The sequence below is a fragment of the Canis lupus genome, chromosome 35 (assembly GCF_003254725.2).
Source record: "Canis lupus dingo isolate Sandy chromosome 35, ASM325472v2, whole genome shotgun sequence".
NCBI lineage: Eukaryota > Metazoa > Chordata > Mammalia > Carnivora > Canidae > Canis > Canis lupus.
In genome coordinates this window covers 25,194,563-25,209,883 of record NC_064277.1, presented here as the reverse complement: position 1 = coordinate 25,209,883, position 15,321 = coordinate 25,194,563, and the positions used below count along the sequence as shown (strand labels likewise).

The 15,321-nt window shown below is 43.5% G+C and overlaps 3 protein-coding genes across 3 annotated transcripts in view; 2 read left to right on the top strand and 1 right to left on the bottom strand.

Moving 5' to 3' along the window:
• The first annotated feature begins 433 nt into the window (after positions 1–433).
• Positions 434–15,321, top strand: part of LOC112674402 (uncharacterized) — a 36,422-nt gene continuing 21,534 nt past the window's right edge. The window contains 2 exon segments of the mRNA XM_025470887.3: positions 434–776; positions 1,666–2,014. Of these exon segments, the coding sequence (XP_025326672.1) occupies positions 454–776; positions 1,666–2,014 (672 nt within the window). The 5' untranslated portion in view covers positions 434–453.
• H1-5 (H1.5 linker histone, cluster member) lies at positions 5,555–6,374 on the top strand. Its single transcript, XM_025470845.3, has one exon. It carries the CDS (start codon positions 5,619–5,621, stop codon positions 6,297–6,299), a length of 681 nt encoding a protein of 226 aa, XP_025326630.1. The 5' UTR covers positions 5,555–5,618; the 3' UTR covers positions 6,300–6,374.
• Positions 6,544–6,949, bottom strand: LOC112674396 (histone H2A type 1-E-like). Its single transcript, XM_025470879.3, has one exon. It carries the CDS (start codon positions 6,914–6,916, stop codon positions 6,563–6,565), a length of 354 nt encoding a protein of 117 aa, XP_025326664.1. The 5' UTR covers positions 6,917–6,949; the 3' UTR covers positions 6,544–6,562.

Here is a 15,321-nt window from a genome sequence, read left to right as displayed (position 1 = left end):
CCCCACTCAGAGGCAGGAAGTGCAGCGAGTCCCGGGCTCACTGGGGTCCTGCAAAAAGCACGCTGCATCCATCCCTAAACGCCCCAGTGACTGCAGCCGCAGTTCTGGAGAGGGGCCACCCCATTCCAGCAGCTACATGTCACGACAATGCTAAGCGAAAACAAACAAACAAACAAAAAAACCCACACAGCAAAGCTTGGCGCAGACATCCTACAACCCTACAGCAGCGGGTAGGCGCAAAGAACTGCAGAACTTTCCATCAGGCATCCAGTTTAAAAGGATGAGTTTAAGCACAGCCTTTCGCATTGGTCCTGAAAACATGGGCAGGCCTCTGGCTCGGAACCTCCCTGAGCGGATGGAGCTGGCCTTCCGTGTTCCCAAACAGGTCCGTCACACTGCTATATAAGCTGTTACTGCGAAGGGTTGGAAGGTCTTGCATTCTCGTTTGCTGCTATGTCTGGTCGCGGCAAGGGCGGGAAGGGGCTGGGCAAGGGCGGCGCCAAGCGCCACCGCAAGGTGCTGCGCGACAACATCCAGGGCATCACCAAGCCCGCCATCCGGCGGCTGGCCCGGCGCGGCGGCGTCAAGCGCATCTCGGGCCTCATCTACGAGGAGACCCGCGGGGTGCTCAAGGTGTTCCTGGAGAACGTGATCCGGGACGCCGTCACCTACACGGAGCACGCCAAGCGCAAGACGGTCACGGCCATGGACGTGGTCTACGCGCTCAAGCGCCAGGGCCGCACCCTCTACGGCTTCGGCGGCTGAGCCTCACCCAGGCCGATAACCAAACAAAAGGTCCTTCTCAGGGCCACCCACGAAGTCTGCTAAAGAGCTGTAGACCTAAAAGTTTCTTTCCAGAGTGCCTACACTCAAACCAGATAAACCGTAATACTCGCAAATTAGGTCCACGTGAATGCTGATCGGACCTAACAATAGCATCTCTGCACCTCCCATCTCCCAGCAGTTCCAGAAACTACGAAAACCTCTGGTCTACTAGGAGTCTATACTGCTAGAGACCATTGCGCTAATTGCCAAGCCTATTTACTATGTTTTGACTAAGCTACAGTTTGCTCGCCCAGGTTTTAAAAAGCTGAGGGACGCCTGGGGGTCTCCATGGTTGAGCTGCCTTAGGCTCGGCGTGATCCGAGGTCCTGGAATCCAGTTCGGCTTTGGGCTCTCCGTGGGGAGCCTGCTTCTCCCTTTACCTATGTCTCTACCTCTATCTCATGAATAAAATAAAACCTTAAAAGTACAGAAATTAAAAGCTGAGTGATTCTTAGGTTCGTCTGACCATTCTGACAACATAGTGACTAAAATTTCAAAGCCCAGCAATGCCTCCACTTAGTCTCCTTTAGTTTTCTGTATCAAGAATGCAATCCTAACGCCTTTTATTTAAAATAGTGGAAAGAAGGCACTTTCGGATTCTCAAGACTACAGTTGAAAGAATTTTGATGAATCCTAGACACTTTAAATAAAAGCATTTCCTTTGTCCATTATCCTAGAGACCTTATGCGGGAGGGCGGGAAAATGCTTCCTGTCCTTAGGAGATTGAACCAAGAACCAATTCTGTGCGTGGGGTGGGGCCGGAGGCTGCCGTCCAATCAGGTCACGAGGGTTGCTATATATACTGGGACGCAGGGTTCTCGGTCCCGCAGTGTTCAGTAGTGATCTCCACTTGGTCATGGCTCGCACGAAGCAGACGGCGCGCAAGTCGACGGGCGGCAAGGCCCCGCGCAAGCAGCTGGCCACCAAGGCGGCCCGCAAGAGCGCGCCGGCCACCGGCGGCGTCAAGAAGCCGCACCGCTACCGGCCCGGCACGGTGGCCCTGCGCGAGATCCGGCGCTACCAGAAGTCCACGGAGCTGCTGATCCGCAAGCTGCCGTTCCAGCGCCTGGTGCGCGAGATCGCGCAGGACTTCAAGACCGACCTGCGCTTCCAGAGCTCGGCCGTCATGGCGCTGCAGGAGGCGTGCGAGGCCTACCTGGTGGGGCTCTTCGAGGACACCAACCTCTGCGCCATCCACGCCAAGCGCGTCACCATCATGCCCAAGGACATCCAGCTGGCGCGCCGCATCCGCGGGGAAAGAGCTTAAGTTTCTTAGTGTTCTCCAAATAACGCCACCCCCCAAAGGCTCTTTTCAGAGCCCCTACATGGTCCCCCAAAAGTGCTGTTGAACAGAAGATTACGTCATGGCCCCGTGAGAAAACTCGGGAAGTTTTCGAAAGGTATTGTGGACTCCGTGCCCTGCCAGCACTGCATACAGGAGCACTGGAGATCCATCATCTAAGCCTATTTTGCACAGGCAGACCCTCGAATTGGGCGCTGCGGGAAGCAGTTGGTGGATAAGAATTTGTAAAGTGACCCAATAGTATATAAATTAAGTCTGGGCAAAGGAAGTGGAAGTTTTACGTCGAAATTTAAGAAAACTTGTTCGGTTTCTGTGGATCGTTACGTAAATGGCAAGTACAGTTGACTTTTGCCAAATGATCCCAATGCTCCTACTAAAGAAAATTTCATCTTCCTGGCCTTTCCTGTGATGTGAAGGCCTAAAACGATAATTGATTGCCATACGTGTTTGATTTTCCAGTATTTCAGTGTTCAGAGGATGCTCTTGGGCTTTTGCATATGTGACTATTGTGGAAAATGGACTAACAATCACCTAGATGTTAACCCTGTAGGCTGTCTATAAAATAAGCTCACAGTAGCCCTAAAAATGTTTAAAATTTGCCTGTCTAAAGATGTACTACTCAGTCTGAAATTGGGTTCTCGAAAAAAAAATTTTTTTTCAAGTAGAGGTTCAAACGGAATTAAATCATTTTTTAAAGCTGTTACAGGTTTCCACACTTAAAATCCGGAGTTTCCTAACAATTTGGCTGTATTACTTTCGTCCAGTTATTTTAAGATTTTAAAGTCTTGTGCTTTTCACACGAGTATCATTGACTCATTTTGCTTCTTTTGACTTCAAATCCTACCTAAATCCAGGAGGTAGGAATTTTTCTCTGGAGGTTTTTTTTTTTTTTTTTTTTTTAATCAGATCAGTTCAGCCATCTGGGCCTTAAATTTCCCCTATATTCATGTTTGTCCTTTCAGAAAGGTTCATATCTCATCTGCTGGCACCTAAAGCGTTTTGGAATGCCTGGGGATTGAGGAACTGACCCAAGGGGCCAGAACCTCTCCTTTTAAAAGGTGGGTTTTCTTTTTCTTTCTTTTCTTTTCTTTTCTTTTTTTTTTCTTTTTTTTTTGATTTTATTAATTCTTTCATGAGAGACACGGAGAGGCAGAGGAGCAGGCTCCATGCAGGGAGCCTGAGGTGAAATCGATCCCCGGATTCCAGAATCAACGCCCTGGGCTGAAGGCAGGTACTCAACCCCTCGAGCCACCCAGGCATCCCCCATATTACAGATCCGTTAGTGATTCTTTAGTTGTAGGGACTATTTGATGCTGCCTCTTAAAAGCTTCAAAAATTGTTTTCTCCCCATTCCTTTTAGGATTTTCCCATCATAATAGAGCTGAGGCAGGTGTTCTAGGTTCAAACCTCAGAGCTGGGAATTACTAGCCTTTGGCTAGTTACTCATCCTTTCCCTGGGTATCAGCTTGTATCACTGTGAAATATGGCAAATGAATTAAAACCGTTGAGCATTCTTAGATTAGTTTCTGGCATGTAGTGAATGCTCACTGAGTGTTAGCCTTTACTACACCTCTATCCAGTCACTTAAGCATGGAGGTCCCCACCACCACCATGTCCACTGTGATCTGAAAGGTTTGTGGTTGAAATAGTGGTACATGCTTGGTTAAAACATTTGTCTTGTTAAGATCTTTTCTTTGATTCTTCGTTTGCATTGTTCTGAAAGAGGCAGGCTTGTTAGCAATATGCCATAATCTATGTAGAGAAGTCAAAAACATAGAAAAATGGCCAAATTGCAAATATTTGGGCTTTGCAGGCCAAAAATGGTCTGTCATTTTTTTTCTAACACAATTTTAAAAATATAAAAACCACATTTAGTTTGAAAGCCATGCACAACAGGACACTGTCCAGATTTGGCCTTCATTAACTATAGTTTCAACTCCAGGAGTTCCTTGGAGGGAAATACGTTGATGACTTTAAACTTCCTTACAGTTTTTCACAGGGAAGAACTAAGTGAGTGTTGACTGCAGTAGAGATTTTAGTCATCATTAGACCTTCCTAATCAGCCAGTAAGAAAATCCTGTCCATTCCCTACACCAGCCTCTTCCCAAATAAGTAGCAAAGTTACCCACCCTCCATTCCAACCTCATGGTTATTTCTTCAGTTATCTTGGGTGTTGTATTCTTTTTTTTTTTTTTTTTTAAGATTTTATTTATTCATGAGAGACACCTAGAGAGAGGCAAAATTAGGCAGAGGGAGAAGCAGGCTCCCTCTGGGGAGCCTGATGTAGGACTCAATCCCAGGATCACGTCATGAGCCTGAGCCACCCAGGCTTCCCGGATGTTGTATTCTTGGCTACTTCTGAGTGTCTATAACTTGTATTCCTTCAATTGCCAATCCAGTCTTCTCATAGTCAGTAGCCACCTATTTCTCTGAAATAAGGTCTCTCCTAGCTCATACACACAATAATGCTCACATTACAGAAAGGTGTTTCTGACAGCGCACTTTATTACATATTGATGGAGATAAGGACTTTGAATTGGGAAGTATTGGGAAGAGTACCTTGGAAGTCTGACAGAGTCCCATGTCACCTACAGTCTGTGTTTTTGAGGACTCCTGAAGCCCTTGAATACTTCCAGCAGGTTTGAGGTTTTCCTCCAGCACTTTATCTGTGCTAAGCATCTTTCCCATTTATTATAATGGATTTGCCTAATACTAAAGGTAGAAAGCATCTCAATAAAAAACATATCAAATTTAAGTTTTAATTCAAATTCAGGTCATTGGATCCTCAAGCCAAAGCTATTCCTCCTCCTCCTGCTGCAAGGTAGATATCATTCTGGCTACTAAACTTTCCCAAACAGCCAAAGACATTCTCTAAAGACATTGGGCGTGTGAAAACTCCCAGGAGGCAGAACTGGCTTTTGAAGGAGGATCTATGTGGTTAATTTGGGGCTACAGGCAAGCTGCTGCCCTCCCTCTGTGTTACTAACTACAGTTTATTCCCAAACCGAGAACCTGTGTCTTTCCTCTTACAAAAATCAAAGTGCAGACCTAGGGACATTTTTTAACATGTCCACTTGATACTTAGTAGAACTTACTGCAACTTTGAACTAACTACCATAATGCCTTAAACCCAGTGGATTCCTATGAAAAACTGAAAAGATTTAAAAAGAAAAATCTTTCATCTGTTGTACATGATTCATGAAAACACGAATCCGCATGTGAACCTAGAGACTGTTTTCTTCCTTGAGAGCTTCAACACGTCAAATTCTGTATAATAATTTTCAGTATTTAATCAGATTTTGGGAGCTAACAAACACAATTTGGGAGTCCAACCGCGAAGGGCGGCTGCCTGAGGGCAGTGGATTGGACGCTCCACCAATCACAGAGCAGCACCGGCTTATATAAGCCCCTGGCCGGAGTCAGGCAGCATTGCAAGACCTGCTCTTTCGTTTTTCCGGTTCTCTTCCTGCAGCGGCTTCTGCTCTCGGCCATGTCGGAAACTGCTCCCGCTGAGACGGCTGTCCCGGCGCCGGTGGAGAAGTCACCTGCCAAAAAGAAGGCCACCAAGAAGGCAGCGGGCAGTGGCGCTGCGAAGCGCAAGGCGTCCGGGCCCCCGGTGTCCGAGCTCATCACCAAGGCGGTGGCCGCGTCCAAGGAGCGCAACGGCCTCTCCTTGGCCGCGCTCAAGAAGGCGCTGGCGGCCGCCGGCTACGACGTGGAGAAGAACAACAGCCGCATCAAGCTGGGCCTCAAGAGCCTGGTGAGCAAGGGGACCCTGGTGCAGACCAAGGGCACCGGCGCCTCGGGCTCCTTCAAGCTCAACAAGAAGGCGGCCTCCGGGGAGGCCAAGCCCAAGGCCAGGAAGGCGGGCGCGGCCAGAGCCAAGAAGCCCTCCGGGGCCACTCCTAAGAAACCCAAGAAAGCGGCGGGGGCGAAGAAAGCCGTGAAGAAGACCCCCAAGAAGGCCAAGAAGCCTGCAGCCGCCGGTGTCAAAAAAGTAGCAAAGAGCCCTAAGAAAGTTAAAACGTCTGCCAAGCCTAAGAAGGCGGCCAAGAGTCCTGCCAAGCCCAAGGCGGTGAAGCCCAAGGCCGCCAAGCCAAAGGCTGCGAAGCCAAAGGCCGCGAAGCCCAAACCTGCCAAGGCCAAGAAGGCGGCCCCGAAAAAGAAGTAGGAAGTTTTTGCCCCTTGAAAAAGCCGACAAAGCCCCAAAGGCTCTTTTCAGAGCCACCCAGGTTTTTTTAAAAACAGCTGTACACTTAGACACAAACCTTGGTAATGGTTATGTAGCTTAATATAAGGTATTTTGGAAAACCCTGCGCTGTGTGCGGTCGAACCAATTGGTTCGGTGCTACAACTGTGGTCCCACCGTTTCCCAGGGAATATTTTGGTTTGGGAGTTTTTTACTATAGAAGTCTAATTCTTTTCCTCCTAGCCTTAAAGCAGCACGGCCTGGATGTTGGGCAGGACGCCGCCCTGCGCGATGGTCACGCGGCCCAGCAGCTTGTTGAGCTCCTCGTCGTTGCGGATGGCCAGCTGCAGGTGGCGCGGGATGATGCGCGTCTTCTTGTTGTCGCGGGCCGCGTTGCCCGCCAGCTCCAGGATCTCGGCCGTCAGGTACTCCAGCACGGCCGCCAGGTACACCGGCGCGCCCGCCCCGACCCGCTCCGCGTAGTTGCCCTTGCGGAGCAGGCGGTGGACGCGGCCCACCGGGAACTGGAGCCCGGCGCGCGACGAGCGCGTCTTGGCCTTGGCGCGAGCCTTGCCGCCCTGCTTCCCGCGACCTGACATGATGACAGACAACAGTGACTAGGATCGGAACAGATGGAGACCAAGTTTCAGTATTTATTATAGTCCTTACTGGGCGCCAAAATGAAGCTGTCCTATTGGCTGAACTTCGACTTTCATTAGAACCAATGCAATTCTGGTTTTCAAATACCCTTATTTTGATTGGATAGCTACAGGATGCTATCCAGAATTTACCACAAATCACTAGAGTTTAATCTCCTTCGCGTGAGGCTGTGAGTAAAGACTGCACGTAGTAACTGTTATTCTTTCCCCTTTTGGCTTTTGTTGGAGGGGAGTGGAGGTGTTGGGGAGGGGAGGGTTAGTTATTTTCCACCATGTCAAAGCAGTCAAGTTTAAGAAGTACACCAGGTCCAAGTGAGCCCGCCAGCGGAAAAGGTATTCGTCAGACACCCAAAGGCTTTTTTTTTTTTTAAGAGCCATCCACACTTTCCAAAGAAAACTAATACTGCCTTTACCCTGACTTAGAGTTAGGCAAAAGCACATTTTCATCTGAAGGCTTTTGTACACACTCTAATTTTGCACAGAGTTACATTTTGGCCTTGTATGTTTTCAATAGGATCTAGCCTTTTTTTTTTTTTTTTTTTTTTATGTTGCAAACATCAAACACTCCAAATTAATTTTATTGTGCATATTTCATTTAACATCCAAATTCTAAGAGTCATCCATGGAGTTAATTACTGAGAAAACTGCAAATTTAAGGTGAAAATGAAAAATAACCCTGAACTTGCAGTGAAAATCTTATTGTCAGAGCTTCAGTTTTTCTCCCTTTAGGTTATACCACCATTTTCCAGTCACCAACACCACTTCCTTTAGGGTAGAATGCTCTATGAATCACATAAATTGATTTAAAGGAAATTTACCAAGTCACATTCCCTTTCACTTGTTTTGTAACATCAGTGCTAGTTACCTACTTGCTACCTTACTCTAGGACTACATTTGCACAAAATAACCTGAATGGTGTTGGGATAAAGATGGATAAAGAGGAAAATGAGAACTAAAATTAATCACCTCTTTTCATCAGTTAAGGATGAAGATTGCTAATCCAGGCTGTACATCCGTGGTTGAATTTTTCTACTGGTTTACTCTGTACACGAGTCCTGGGGAAACAAGGTCCTCCACACTCCTCCACCTCTACATCTTTTCAATGAAGTTCCACAAAGATGGGAAATGATCTTGCTTCATATTCATCACTCATATTTTCAAGTCCTCTATTTCTGGTCACTGATTTTCACATGGCTAAGTCTCATTTTATGTTAGAATATACATTTTATGAAAAATAGCTATATTTTTCAAAATAACAATTTATTTATTTTTTAAAAGATTTAAAAAAAAAGATTTTTTTTTATTTATTCATGAGTGACATACAGAGAGAGAGAGAGAGGCAGAGAAACAGGCAGAGGGAGAAGCAGGCTCCATGCAGGGAGCCTGACATGGGACCTGATCCTGGGACTACAGGACCAGGCCCTGGGCGGAACGCAGGTGCCAAACTGCTGAGCCATCCAGGGATCCCCTAAAATAACAAAATATAGAAGAGGGGCAATGTTTTACATTTTGTAAATATCTTTAATATCAGGTTAATAGAAGACAGTTGGATTCTTGCACAGTATTTGTTTCTGCATTCAATCTGTTGCTATATAATTGTCAAGTGAAAAACAGTAGAAAAACTAATTAAGTTTAAGTTTCAGGATTATTATGCAAATAAATTTAGCCTCACAGACTCCTCAAAAGGATCTCAGAAACCCCCATGGATTCCCAGATCGTATTTTGAGAATCACTACCTTTTGGACAAAAAGAAAGCAAACATTTTTTATTTAATAACCATAGTGTTAGTGGTACTGTTGGGGATGCCTTTGGCAGAAGCTGAGCCACAGGATAATTTGAGAATTCCTTGCAAATCAGTTTGCATTCCCAATGAGTGTCATTAAAATGAAATTTGCTCTCCTGAAATGAAATTTCAGTGAATGAGAAAGCATCAGTGAGTTTCTCAGGGAGCTCTTTTTTGAGCCCTGATCTATAGCATCGCAGGAGCTGCAGCTTTCCTGGGTAAGCAGAGCAAAACTCCCAAGAGTACAAGGAGGGAAACTTACTCTGGATGTGATGCTGACCTCAGAAATACAGGTGCAAGACCTGAGGAAAGAGGAATCATGAGACACACAGTGTCTGATTCAGCTCATCACAGGATTTGTTCCAATTGATTATCATCATGGATTCATGGCTGTTTACATGCTGAATCCATTCCAGTTGACAGCTAACTTGTTCTGTTTGTTTAATTTTGATTCTCACATTAGCACTACTTAATCATGGGGGTTCTTTCATGCTTTCGGGCCGACCCTTTCTTTTGACTGTTACTGTTAGTCCAGAAATCTGAGGTGGTCCTTGCTTCCTGTCAGTATCACGCCTTGGACCCATTAACTCAAAACTTGTAATCAATTCCTCTTCGAGGACTTTTGGTTCTTGAATAAAGACCAAAATCTCCATCTCAGGTTTATGTTAGGGAGTTCTCTGTGAGCACTGTTGCACCTGCCTAACTCTGGGGACCTCAGGACTACTTTAATGGCAGATGCTGTGTCAAAGGCTAAGTGCATGTTACCCTTTCCACTGAAAGTCCTTTATCTTGGACCAGAATAATTTTTTTTTCAGAATAATTTTTTTTTTTAATCTAACTCACTTTTCTTCCTGAGCTAATAGCTTCATTCTTCTCTGCCAACAAAAGACATTGCCTTACTAAGGTTAATTTACCAGATTTGAGGTTCCCAATCTAAATAATGTATTTTACAAAACAATATAATTAAAAATTTAGAAGCACTCGGTGGACTCTTATCTAGGTATGTATTAAAACAACATTCATAATACTTTACTAATTTTAATATTCTACTTTTGGAAGAATCATATATAGTCCACAGAATAATTATGAGGATGCTGTGAGAGTGCTCCCTTTTTGCGTGTATAGTTCCAAATGGTGCTCCGGTCATTATCATCTGTATACCACTTATTTGAAAAGAATATGGAATTTTATTTTTTCTGAATATGGAATTTTATTTTTTCTAACATTCTCACTTCAAGAGGGTGCCAAAAAATAGGTCATTGTTCAGTTTCTGATTATTCCATTAATTCCATTAAATACAATATAAATTAAAATATATGTAAAATGTGTATTACATGTATAATTTATTTCAGGATATGTATGTATGTATGTATTAATGTATGTATATAGTGTATTTGAGCTCATAGAATATATGTTAAAAATCTCAAAGGATTGGATGTATCTGTACTCTCCATCTCACTGCTGTTCTTAGATCAGGAGTGAAATAATCAGAAACTGAACAGCCAATGCATTTGAATTTTTTGGCATCCCCTTGGAGTAAAAGTATTTGAAACATTAAGATAGAATATATTTTACTGTAAACGTGTATAAATAACACATATTTTATATGTATATATAACATTTGCACAAATATATATATATACATTTTTACATACTATATACACACTCATTTTATGACATAATTGTTTAAATTGAAAGCAGTATTAAGTTTCAGTTACTTGAAGGTAAATATAAATAATTGTATATGGCCAAATATAAATACTTTAATATTTACTAATACATTAATGTTCTATTAGTTTATTTTCAAGATATGAGTTTAAAATTTTGGGGGAATAAAACTAAGTTAAAATAAAGCTACAGTGCAATCTAATTAATATCAAGAATTCTTTTTTGAAATTCCAGTGTTATATTTATACGATGGTACCCCTCAACTTTGAGTGGAAGAATTTATAGTTCTATATTCTCAAAACACTTTCACAAGGACCAACTAGCAAAAACCACTAGTATGTTTGGTTTACAAGACATTTTAAGTGCAACTCCATAGTCACATCACATGTACATATTTCTAATATTAATTGGGGTGTCCTTCATAGTTGTTTCTTAGAAAATTATCATTATTGAACAGCTTTATGCAACAACTGAATATTTGCTTGAATAGTCCATGCCTATATTCTCACTTTTATACTCTATATTGTTTTCACAATGAAAGTAGATGTGATATAAAAAGTCATTTTTGAAAAATTAAAACACACCCCAAAACTTTCATTAATTAGTGGATTATTTTTCTTCATTCTAAACATCTGAGGAAATCATCTGGGAATGATTTTTTCTTTGTTATGTTATAACAGTACATTAAAATTATTCTTTTTCTTTTTAAGATTTTATTTATTTGAGAGAGCACAGCAAGGGGAAGGATGGAGAGAGAGGAAGGAGACCCCTCCCCATAGGTGAATAATAGTGTATGCAGCCTTTTCAGATTGGCTTCTTTCACTTTGTAATATGCATTTAATGTTCCTCCATGTCTTTTCCTGGTTTGATAGCTCATTTCTTTTTAGCACTGAATGTTATCATTGTCTGGGATGTATCAGTTTATTTACCCATTCACCTACTGAAGGACACCTTGGTCACCGCCAAGTTTTGATAATTCCAAATAAAGCTAATATATATGTCCTAGTGCAAGTTTTGTGTGTACATAAGTTTTCAACTCCTTTGGGTAGAATATCCAAGAATGTAATTGCAGGATTGTATGCATAGTTTTCTAAGAATTGCCAAACTGTCTCCCAAGGTGTAAGACACTTCCATTTTGCTTTCCCACCAGCAGTGAGTGAGGGCTCATCTTGCTCCACATCCTCACCAGCATTTGGTGTTTTGAGCGTGCCAGATTTTGACCTTTCTAATTGGTGGGTAGTGGTGTGATCTTTACCTTTTCATTTTTATTTTTGTCAATGATGATGGCAATCTATAATGTTACTTCATTGTTATTTATTCCTTCCTTGAGACGTTTATTATCATTTTTCAAATAATTTCTTAAAAAGCTCTGGAAAGTTTCAGACTTGTCTGTAAATCTGTTACTATTTGACTTTATATCTCTTTCAAAGGCTTTTAATTTCTTCTCTCTTAGATTCCTTCGTGCAAAATTCAGCTGGGCAATGAAGGAGAAATTTCCTCTGCTTTTGCCTTGTAGCAGTAAATCTCCTAGCAATAGTGATAGTCAAAGAGAGAAGACTTAGTTTTGTTGAAATGTGTTTAATAGACTAAGAAAGGTAAGCCACAGCACAAAGAAACCTCTTACAGAAGAGAAATAAGTAACTGACAAAATCCTAAATGCCAGAAGGAAACTTAAAAATCATCTTGTTAAACCCTGATCTTATTTACAGTTGAGCAATTGGAAGCTAGAGAGGTCAAATGGCAAGCCCACTGTCACACCAGAATCCAGGTCCCTGAGGATCCTCTCCAGTACTTGCATGTGTGTGTGTGTGTGTAAGCACAAGCGTGCTCATGTAAAACACAGAATTCAGGAAAAGCAGGAGAGGAAAGAGAGGATAATTTATCCATCCAGTATAAATTTATTGTTCTTTGCCAGGGATAGACCCACAAATGCCATGGACTATACACATATTTACTTTTGTAGATTAACAATTTTATTATAAAAGACAAATATGTTTTTAGTTAGTAAGATCAAGTCTAAAACCTATAAGATATTTCAAGTATAGATACATAGTAAATAGAGCATATGTTGTTAAATAGAGATCGTAGAGATGAAAGAGTCCAGAGATCTTCTGGAGGCACTAAATAACATATGAGATGGTAAATATTTGGCATTCACTGACACAAGGGTCACATAAAGCCCTCATTCAGTATATAGGCGGCCTTAAGTCAGCCTGGCTTTGGGCACACCAGGAGTTCAGTAACAAACATAAAACCTATGTCTGTGTAGCAGAGTCTGCGGCGAGCTTCAGGTGTGGCCAGGTGCGCTAGCCTGTGGCTGTCCTGAATCTGTCCTGCGTCTGTCACGCAGGCTGATGGCACTGAGAGGAGAGATGAGAGGTACAAGAGTTTTATACACACTGGATTCAATAGCATGGCTCTCAACCCATTTGTCCACTAAACTATTAACTTGCTCCTTTCTTTCCTCCTTGCTTCTTGCGTGTCTGATTTCATAAGCTGTGAACTGAGCATTTTTAAATGCAGTCCAAGAGCCTTCCTATGCTGTGTCCACTGGGAAAGCTTGCGTGGTGCTGTGCTTAGAGGCTCCCAGAGCCTCCATAATTTCTTGCATGATGTCAGTAAGGATGCCATGTGGTAGCAAAACCACGGAAGAGGTACATGTGGGCAGCAAATGTAGGAGGCAAGAAAGGATTGTGGGAGCATCACAGTCAGAGGGAAGGGAAGTGCCAGAGCTCCTAGGCCCACAGGTTCATTGTGTCTGAGGAGGAACAGCAAGGGGATCAGAGGGTGGTGGGAGCAGAGGAAGCTTCGTGGGACCCAGGGGTGGCAGGCCTAGGACAGCCCTGGGCCAAAGCACACAACACCTTGGAGACCATGGTAAGGGCTTTGAAGTCAGGAAGCTGATGAGACTAAGGTTCAAAGGAATCCCTGGGCTGCAGAGGGGATGCAGAGTCAGAGCACAGGGCTGGGAGCACACACCCCAGCTAGAAGCTGCTTCCATGAGTAGGGGAAAAGAGGTGGGGTGTGGAATAGGACTGTTGTGGGGGCAGGGGCAGGGGGAGTGTGAGGGACTCTGGGTCTGCATCCATCTATCCCTCAGTCACTGCCACAGGTGACTTCTTCCCCAAATTTATCACTCTGCACACTTCTGCCAAATTAAAAATCTAAAACGTCACGAGCCTCATTAAAAACCCTTTCCAAACAGTGCTTCTCTTTCTGCACAAATGAATCCAGACTCATTACCCTTGGTGCTGTGTGGTTAGAGCTCTGAATGGTGGTGTCTGCTATGAAGAATTTGCCCATCTCCCTTGGAACACAGCACACTAGATCATGATCACGATGCATCAAGTCTAAATCTCCTTCAGTTGTCGTATATTAGGACATATGTCTTTTAGGACAATGACCATGTTTTTTTGCATTGCGTATTTCCCCAAGGACACACTCAATGACAACTGATCCCCTTCTTCCATCCCACCCCCTGTTCCCCAAAGACACATTAATTTTCATTTCTTTCCTTCTAGGCTGGTACAACATGTCAGTAAGAAGGACAGGAAAACAGGAAATAAAAACAGGTTTGGGGATAGCTTATCCCAGGACAAGCAGGGGCAGCGTGTGCCTTGTCTTTCCCAGAGCATGTTCTCACTCCACATCTAACTCCAGGAAGGGGAGTTCTTCACCATCACTGACCAATTTTACAGAGAGAGGATATGTCTGTGTATCAGGCAGTGTTGGTAACCAGGGGAGGGAGGCTAGAGGTCTCTGCAATGAGATCACTGTTGTAAAGGCCTCCCTAGGAGGTGGCTGTGGGGAGTTCATTCTTTCTCTGGGATCATCATATCTCTGTGTCATATTTTGAGGAGAGTTAAGTTTCCATGTGTTCTCAAGGTCTAAGGTCATATAGCCAGTGTCAGTGGATTCCAGAGAGGTGGACTAATACTCATATTTCAATGTCCTGCTGTGCCTTTTCTGTTCATTGGGATAAAGCTGAGTCTAAGTCTCATGGCTTCTGCCTTAGTTCAAAGCCAGTGGACTGGTGTGCCTACAGATACAAAGCTGGTCAGACTGTCAGCAAATGGAGAGAACTTCTGGGTTAGGGAAGCTCTCCCCCTCATCTCAGCACTAAGGCTCCCTGCTTGTTCACACATCCACAGGTCAGATGCTGGCAACACAAGGACTTAGGAACTGTTCAACTAGACACATGGACCAATTGGCTTACCCAGGGCTGATACCTTGCTAGGTCTTTTCTTCTGCAATGGACACATCAGCATTGCAGACTATTTCTGAGCACATTCCAGCATTCTTGGATGCCTTCCAGCTGCTCTCACCTTTAACATTTCCATTATGTAGCTTCTGTAATGAAAATGATCAGTGTCTGCATTGTCACAGAACAATAGTGGCCCTTAGAGAACATTCTAGAAAACAGGCAACCTGTTTCTAGGCTGTCCCAGTGCTGGGGGAAGGTGCATTGCTGACATTTAGGAAAAGACCAGGGATGCTAGATGTCCCACAAAGAACTGGTTCAAGTGTCTCAGTAAATCTGAAGGCAAAAGAACCTGTTAATCAATCCTAGAACCTGACTCCTTTAAAAAGAAGCATGTGTGTGTTTGTGTGTAGTTCAATAGGCACTGAGGTTTCCCAGAATGCATTTTATAAATTGAGGTTGTAGTTTGCTCTTTTCATATGTCCCCCAAGAATTATTGGCATTTTCTGAAAAAAGAAAAGAAAGTCACATCATTGAGAGTAAGTCTATTAATGGTGTCTGATCATCTGAGTCAATCCTTGTTGCTTTCAGGATGATTCTATATGTAGGTTCTGTAATGACTGATTTTGTGCATCAACTTGACCAGGCCTGGGTTACCCAGATACTTAGTCAAACATCATTCTGGGTGTTTCT